The sequence below is a fragment of the Eurypyga helias genome, unplaced genomic scaffold (assembly GCF_000690775.1).
Source record: "Eurypyga helias isolate BGI_N326 unplaced genomic scaffold, ASM69077v1 scaffold29792, whole genome shotgun sequence".
In the NCBI taxonomy this organism is placed as follows: domain Eukaryota; kingdom Metazoa; phylum Chordata; class Aves; order Eurypygiformes; family Eurypygidae; genus Eurypyga; species Eurypyga helias.
Window position 1 is genome coordinate 28,189 of NW_010234545.1, and position 8,821 is coordinate 37,009.

The 8,821-nt window shown below is 41.0% G+C and overlaps 1 protein-coding gene across 1 annotated transcript in view; it reads left to right on the forward strand.

Annotated features, from left to right (window-relative positions):
• The window catches only part of PI4KA (phosphatidylinositol 4-kinase, catalytic, alpha), a 30,362-nt gene that overhangs the window by 14,802 nt on the left and 6,739 nt on the right, over positions 1–8,821 (forward strand). The window contains exons 22-31 of the mRNA XM_010146470.1: positions 659–749; positions 1,508–1,675; positions 2,229–2,282; positions 3,503–3,623; positions 3,925–4,054; positions 6,229–6,299; positions 7,154–7,226; positions 7,346–7,416; positions 8,018–8,127; positions 8,746–8,816. Coding sequence (XP_010144772.1) covers positions 659–749; positions 1,508–1,675; positions 2,229–2,282; positions 3,503–3,623; positions 3,925–4,054; positions 6,229–6,299; positions 7,154–7,226; positions 7,346–7,416; positions 8,018–8,127; positions 8,746–8,816 — 960 coding nt within the window. The remainder of the gene's footprint in view (positions 1–658; positions 750–1,507; positions 1,676–2,228; positions 2,283–3,502; positions 3,624–3,924; positions 4,055–6,228; positions 6,300–7,153; positions 7,227–7,345; positions 7,417–8,017; positions 8,128–8,745; positions 8,817–8,821) is intronic.

Here is an 8,821-nt window from a genome sequence, read left to right on the forward strand (position 1 = left end):
TTACCCTGTACATACTGGTGGCACTTGGTCCTGTTTACAGCCCGTCTGTGTACTTTCACAGCTGGTTGAGACTTTTGAAATGGAAAGAACTGGGTTAGTCAATGTACTCACTTGGCTCAGGCTCTAGAGGCGTCCAGCTTCCTTTCTTCCCTAACTGAGATGGTGTTTTGTTCAGAAGAAGTCATGTTTGGTTTTTAATAGCATTTAACCCATTAGCAGGCACAGCATTTAGTGCTAAAAGCATCTTTGAGTGAAGTGTTATGGCTATATATTGGCTTGCACTTTCATGTGGATTATAGGAGAATTAGCATAGTTGGCTCCGAAGGGAAAAGAAATTCTTTCCCCCTTACAACAGTGATGGTTTTTGCCAAGTGGAGTTCTGCACACTGGTTTCTGTAGAATCCCAGACGCTGTCTTTCAGCCAAGAATGCAGTAGTGGGCTAAAATACTAGTGGTTTATACAAAAACATTGGATGAGGACCAGTCATTCCTGAATCCTCCTTTGACAGCATATTGGTCCCTCGGTGTGCATTATTTCATAGTTGGAGTATTTGTTTATTAAGTGTATACTTCTCTGCCTTTTGCTGTTCTCACCTTCACATAAATAGAAGAAGCTGTCAAAATTTTCTTGTGTTACTGTACTCCTGGTTATACTTAGATTTAAGAACACTGAAGCTATTGGAACAGAGGTGACCCGTCTGGTTCGGTTGGACCCAGGAGCTGTTAGTGATGTTCCTGAAGCAATAAAGGTACTTGTGAATATTTATTTACAGGGCCCCACTACGGCCATTCCGTTTAGTTATATTGGGTAGTGCAGTCTTTTCCTATCACAGTGTATGTTCTAGAGGTACCCGTAGCCGTGTAGGACAGAAGAGTTGGGGAAAGAGGGTGCTGAGGCAAAATGTCATTAGTGAGACTAGGTGGCTAGTTAGATCCTGGTACATCTTGCTCCTGCGTGTATTCTGACCAAACACAAAATGTCTCAGAACTCCTCACTTGCAGTACAGCTGCCATGTCGGTTCCTTTTGCATAATATGTGAAAAGACCACTGGGCCGAGTCATGGTGAGTGTTGCTGCTGACGTTATTTCACGCTTAACCCGTTCTGTGTTGAGGCCAAGCAGTGAGTCATGTGAGGGGCAGCCTTGTCAGAGGTGCATTCTGTACATCACCTGTAAAATAGATGGCAGGAAAAGTGACCCTTCTTTGATTTACAGAAGGGCTCATCCTTTCTTCTTTCTCCCTACGCTACAACTCCCGTATTGTGCTTTTAGTAACTTGACTTCACTAACTTCATCTGGTGATCTGGGAGGTGAGGTGATTCCAATAGTTAGGCTTCCATAGAAAAAAAATCCTTTAGATAAAATAGCTGTGGTTTAGTAAGATAAAATGTACTGTGTTTCACTTTGCCTGCTGTAGGAGGCTAGATTATAGCGTTGCTGTTGCGTGTGTGTTCCCCAGACATACTGGGTGCTCTAACCCCTTAACGTGTCTGACCTGCTGTTTCAGTACCTGGTTACCTGGCATACAATCGATGCTGACGCACCAGAGCTCAGCCACGTTCTGTGCTGGGCACCCACGGATCCACCAACTGGCCTTTCCTATTTTTCAAGCATGTATCCACCTCATCCTCTAACAGCTCAGTATGGGGTTAAAGTCCTGCGCTCTTTTCCTCCGGTAAGATGAGTTCCAAGAGAGCCTTAACGCTCCAGGTAAAGCAACGGCCTTAGTCCTTACAGCCACAGGCTTCATTTTAATACTGTGGAGAGACATATGAAAAACAGGCACACCACATTGTGGAACGTGAGTAGGTGGGGATGAAAAGTAAAGTGGATTGTCCCACATAATACTGGGTTGTGTACTTGCACCTTTTTTGTCATAAATCATGCTAAGCTGAATTCTTCAGGCTGCTCTTCTCACGTTGTTCCTTTCAAATCTTCTCTCAGTGGAAAGGTGTTTCTTCTAAAGCAGCAGAAGCCCCGATTTTTAATACTTGTCAGACTTGTACTGGGACTGTATGATCTGTAATTATTAGTGAGATTTTTGAAGGGAGTAACTGGACAGAAAATACTTAGGCTTGAGGAGGTGTATGTATATACCTTCACGTAAAGTGGCAGTGGTATTTTGTTCATCACCAGACTAAAGGAAGCTTTTCTCTACATGTGACCTGTCTTGCCTTACGACTACTAAAACAGTAACAATAAAAACCCTGCCATCTTTTCTCTTTCAGGATGCCATTTTATTCTACATTCCACAGATTGTGCAGGCACTCCGGTATGACAAGGTGAGGATATGAAACGGCTCTGTAGGAACAAAGCATTTAGACTTAAAACTGCAAATCAGACAAAATTTAAGCTTAAACTAATGCTGTTAGTTATTGTCCTGTACCTAATGCATAGAAGAATAATAATTGTCTCTAGAGGCTGGCTTGCTTTGGGTACATCTTTCATGGACAGGGAAATATGAGAAGCCAGAGGCTAGGTAGCACATCTGTCAGGAAAGAGATTTTGTTAGGGGAAATCCCAGATGAGGACTCTGCCTGAATGAAGCTTTGAAGGTCTGCATGAGACAAGCAATAATGAAATTAAATCACTATCATTAATCACTGCGGAGTTAACCAGAGAAGACATCTAGGGGTGCCTTGTGCTCCATCATGTATATGAAGTTGGATCTTGGCTTCATCTTGCAGAAGCCGGATGTAAAGCTTGCTGACCAAGTTCAGAGTTCATTAATGTGAGCTCATTGTTATCTGCCCACAAGGTATGTGAACTCTGGTCTGTGCGCTAGTTTCAGGTGAAGACATCCCCAGCCAGCAGCATAGGTGGTCGTAGATTGTTGTTCTTTGAGACCTTTGCGTGAATAAGTATCCTCTGCAATGCAGAGCATGAACATCAGACGTCTTGTCTGTTAATATCAGTCAAACAGAAACATCGACAGACTACAGAAGTAGCTGCAAGTAGAGGAAAGGGAATGCAGCTTCTGGAAGGAGTAGGATTCCTTTGGACACTTCAACTTCTTTTTATAAGTCTGTTCTTACTTTCCAGAATTTCTGTGGAACCATGCCAGAACATGCAGTTCTTGCTACCCAAATGTGCAGTCCACATGACACTGTCTAGAGTTTGGGTATTGCAGGAGCATTTAGTGATGCCAAGCAAGACCAGTGTCTCTGTTGCACTGTGCTGTGTACACACAGTGGTAGATGCCCTAAGCTCAGAGAGATTTGAAATCCAAATAGAACAGAGAGAAAATGGCACACAGGGAAGAAGGTTGGTTAGGTAGAATCAAAGAGTAAGTTCTGGAAACAGTTTAGGTCCATTCACTACCTGTTAAAATACACTGTCATTCTTCAGACGTCTTTCCAGAAACGTGAATGAGAGTGAAGAGGTCTTCTTTCCATCCATTAAAGATTTTTGGGGTTTGAAAAATAGCTGTTAGAAGCAGTAATATCAAGGCTGCTGGAGTTGCGATGATCTTTGATCCTTACTGGGCTGGATATGGTTGCAGATGGGTTACGTCAGAGAATACATCCTGTGGGCAGCAGCCAAATCCCAGCTCTTGGCTCACCAGTTCATCTGGAACATGAAAACTAATATCTACCTGGATGAAGAAGGACACCAAAAAGATCGTGAGTGCTTTAAAATAGAATCTAGCTTGACTCCTTGTCTTGTCTCAGTTCAGACCAAATCTCCTTCCTGCTTCTCTCTTGGCAGGAGGAATCCTTTTAGCTGGAAACTTCTTTCTCATTTGTAGAGGTAGAGCCCATTCTGTAGAATGTTCTGCCTGATCACGTGCATCAAGAGAGATGCGACAGTGTTTGCATCAGTACCTTTTTTGGGGTACTTTCTGGAGGAGGTTATTTCCATCACCTGTATCCTTTAGCTTTCTGAAATAAGCTTCTGACACAAATGTTCCTTTTTCACATGCAGCTGACATTGGGGAGCTTCTGGAGCAGCTGGTAGAGGAGATAACTGGCTCATTGTCTGGCCCAGCCAAGGAGTTCTACCAACGGGAATTTGATTTCTTTAATAAAATCACCAACGTTTCAGCCATTATCAAGTAAGTGGTGTACTTGAAACATCGTGCTTTAAGGGCTCACCGATCTGTTAATTACTAGTGTTCTGACGGAGAGGCTAAGTTGCTTTTAGGGGTATTGGAATAGTGTTTTCAGGGAAAAGAACTAATGACTTATATAAGTAATGGATTTTTTTTCCTTCAGTGTAACTTAAGAGTTGTTGTAGGATGCAAAGGCCCATTTTAGTTTGACTTCTAGGGATAATTCATATCTGTCCTGATCTCAGTGCCCGTGCTTTGAGCTAGCAGTCCATCTGAAACAGCTGTAACTTTTTACTTTGGAAGCAGATGATTCTAAACTTCAACTGTAGTTTTTAATCTGATTTTATCAAATACATTGTGGTAGGTAATAGTGGAATGAGGTTCCATAGAAAAGTGCACTGATACAGGAATGGAGTTGGTAAAAGCAATCTGTGCTCTTGTCCCAGTTGAAATCCCCATCAATCTAGGTGTCTCCTTCATCGTTAATTTGGTTTCTTGAATATGCTGCCAGTGTTCTGAACAGTAAGCAGAGCCTGATGCAGGCAGCAAAAACAGCACTGCTGTGTTTAGGTTTACCAGGTTGACTGGTTGTTTTGCATATTATAACTTGTTATCAGCATTTTATGTGGAGTTTAAAAACAACTAACCAAACCAAAACACAACAAAACCCCCACTTTAGGCATAGGTAAATGCTTTACCTTCTGCTAAAACTCCATGAAATTGTCTTTTCCTCTTCTCAAAGAGATTTCATTGTGCAGTGTGGTACAAAGACGATTGTTCTTTTTGCATATGTAAATCTTTTCCAACTTCATTCCTGAATTGTGGTTATGGAGAAAGATTTGATGATACAGACATCGGATGGTTGAGCTCTTAAAACTGAAAGTGCTGCTCATGGAAAGAGTCTCACTGTTGAGTGTAAAGACAACAGTGTAAGATATGTAATTTAACTTCTATATGTGTAAGATACGTAATTTAACTTTTATAAAGCTTGCCAGTGGATGGCAGCAGCTCAGCACACAAGCGCTACGTCTATAAGCATGGTTTCGTGTCGTATTTTTAAAACATTCTCTGGTGTATGAAAGTATTTGAAAGTCATATATAATGTATGTCCTGGAACATACCTCCTTTAAAATGAAGCTTTGCAAACTACCAGTATAAGGGCATCAGGCTAAATAAAGGGCACCTCACAGAAACAATCAAACACTAGGTGCCTTCTATATGTGTGTTAAGATGTTTTCACCCAGTAGAATGAGTTAAAAGGGAGGGTTAGGATCTGAATATCTTGATATTTAGAATGAAATCAATCCACTATTAGTATGAGGTCATAATTAAGCAACAGATAATAATTGTGCTTTGCAAGCATTGCATTTTGCACCCCAGCCTTAAAATGAATCCATTTTTGGACATCTCTAACGTAAAGACAACACAGAGGAGAAGCTGTTTGCTTTGAAGATGGCATAAATGAATAAATGTGTCATCTGTCATGATTTCATTATCTTAATTGTTATGTTGCTGCTTCAGTAGTCTACTGTACTGCTTATAACTAGAGCATAAGTAACATGTTTCCGTTGCATGCTGCTACAGCAGGTGAGCTTGCAATGGTGTGACTGACTTCAGCAGGCAGTTAACACACGTGCCTGTGCAAGTGGGGTAATTGTACGTACCAGTCATTAACCGTGTTACCAATGACCCAGTTGACACCTGCAGTCATGCTCAGTATGTGAACAAATTAGGCATGTAATTTTATAGGCGTTTTGCTGGCTTATCCTTTTCCAGTTTGCAATGTTCTTATTCTAGAATAAGTTCTGTAAGGGAATATTACATTGGTATAACTATAGCAGTGCTTACAAAGGTATAATTATGCTCAAATTTCCATATGAGGAAAAGCCTTCAAATATTTCATTCACATCTCTTATGCTGTTTGGGTTTGTCAACAGCCTGTATGTCAAATCAGTGTTAAATCTACAAAGCAAAGACTATCACCTTCATTAAGAGAGAAAATGTTCTGGTTAGGTATTGAGCCTGGAAGTTCTGTGGAGGTGGTGCAGCAAGACATCTTTGTCATTACAGGGAGAAACATTTTTACTGAAGTTTGTCTAAGCTTGAAACAAATTTGGGGCTAGTGCATAGAGTAATATATAGTATGCAGAGAAATAAAATATCATCCATCTTTCTAGGCCATTCCCTAAAGGAGATGAAAGAAAAAAAGCTTGTTTGAGTGCTCTGTCTGAGGTGAAAGTGCAGCCTGGTAAGAAGTGTTTTAATCCTATAATATACTGGGCTTTTTGAATTCAATGTGAATACTGTATTTTCTGCAAGCAAATCTTGAAATCTCTGCAAGTGGCAGCTCTCAGTTTTGGTGCAGGTGGCTGTTCTCTTACAGTTGGATTGTATATCTCTTGAAACAATTCAGGTATTTTCACCTGCCAGTGGTTTCTGTATGGTGCATCAGAACTTGCCCAAGAGCAGGTAGATGACACACATTATGGAGAAAAGTAGAAATGTATGTCTGAAGGGGAAAGATAAACAAACTCTTTTTCTTTGGACTGCCTTCTTTTTTAAAAAGATGAGGCGCTTTTGAGAAGTTTTGGTATCTGAAGAATGAAGTGTGTCCAGTTCCTTTCATTCTTCTCTTTCTCCCATCGGGCATTCCCTTGAAACATCATTGTCTGAAAGTCCTTTCAAGTCTTGAACACAGACCTTTCCCAATCTGAGTGTTCTCTTTAAAATGAGCTGGATGAAAGCTTTCCCTGGGCGCTAACAGGTCTCAGTTCTCCTACTCGTGTTGGTTGCTGAGGGCCCTCCCTAGTGCACTGGGCCATGCTGCCACCCCTATTGCAAGGGGAGTCCAGTCTGTACGTTTCTGCGGTACGGATTCTGCAGTATTCCTTCAGAACTCTCTTCTGTTCGTTTCTGGCAATCGCTTGCTCATACAAAGGATGCTGCGTCCTTCCTGGCTCACAGGCTGTGAGCTCCAGTTTCTCTGACATTTTATTTAATTCAGAACTATGTACTGAAGTTACAGACCCAGCAGTTACTCTCCAACTTCCATTGTCACGTGAGCCAGTGGATTTATTCTCAGCCATCTGCTCTGTTTTGCAGGCTGTTACTTGCCCAGCAATCCTGAAGCTATTGTTCTGGACATTGATTACAAATCTGGAACTCCTATGCAGAGGTACCATGCTCTTGTTATATTCTCCCATTAGCTTAATTCACGATGCCTAGGTATTTGTCTAGAAAGTCTTGTTTGGCTAACTTGCACTCATCATCGGTTTTGTTTTTATTACAATTTAGTGCAGCAAAAGCACCCTACCTGGCCAAATTTAAAGTGAAACGATGTGGCGTTAGTGAACTTGAAAAAGAAGGTTAGTAACTGCATTTTAATCATTGGTACTATTAATTAGGAGTCAGCAATTCCTTAAAAAATGCCTGATTTTAATGACCTGTGCTGTTGCAGTAGAATTATTTCCATGATGAACTTTTATCTGCAATGGTTTGGCTCAGAAATGAAACTGGATCGAAGGAAGAGAGAACAAAATTCTGAAAACTTTAATTCATTTTTTGCCATTTGTTTTTAAGTCCCAGGAAGCAAGCCACATGGGTGTCTTAAAGAAATTGTAACAGTTACTTCAGACTACCGTGTAAATTGATTGCCTTTCCCTGGATTTTAGACTGTAGCGAACACCAGGTTTTGGCAGTTTTTTCTCATAATAAATTTTGAGGGAGGCTCTAGCTGACTAGCTGAATGCCGTTCAGGCATTTATCAGGTAAATCATGGAGATTATTTTGATATCTTCCAGTTCCAGTAGACAAAGGGAACTACTTTACGGCATTCATCTTGCAAGGTCAAAAACCTGTAGTGCACCTGCAGCAAAATGATGTATTTTTGAGTGCAAAGGGCTTGTCATCAGAGCAGGTTACTAATTAAAGTCCTTGTCTGGGTTTTGCTTTGTACTCTCCTTGCAGGTCTGCGTTGCCGTTCTGATTCCATAGACGAAAGTGCAGAAGAAGGGGTGGACAGTAAGAAAATCTGTTGGCAGGCAGCTATCTTTAAAGTGGGCGATGACTGCAGACAGGTACAAAGCTATCAGGCTTTGCAGCTCTAGAGGACAGATTTGTAGGTGACAATGTATAAGAAGAAAATCATTTTAGCTTAGAACAAGTTTTCTTTGGAGTTTTGAGAATCTCCACTAGTCACAGACTGAGGGAGAGAACTGTGTGGTACCACTAGAGAAATTGTGGTTTGGAAACAAAGGCCGTTCTTTGAACACAGTTTACCATGACTTAAAATTCTTCTTCAGAGTTCATTTTTCAGTTGAACTATTGGTAACATAGCAGTAGTTTCTAAGGTGGTATCTTCTTGTATACTGATGCTTGATTGTTTTTAATTAAGAGGGAATGCTAGCTAGTATCCCTGGAGTTATTAGTAGTCATCTTATCAAGAGAGTGGTGGAAAAGTTTGTTCTTCATAGGTCAGCAGTTAAATCTTCAGTGTTGCTTGCTACCCACTTAAAGAGCATTTATCTTTCCCCTTTCTGATTTCCCCCAGAGCCACAGTGCATGCGCAAGCACACATCTGCAGACCTGCTGGGGTAACTTAATGTTCACTTCAGAGTTCTTCAGAACATTTGTGTAATCTAACTTACGATTCGTAACCTCTGTAATGCTTGTGCAATTTTTTTCTTGTATAACAGGACATGTTAGCTTTACAAATCATCGATCTCTTCAAGAACATATTTCAGCTGGTGGGCCTGGATCTTTTTGTGTTTC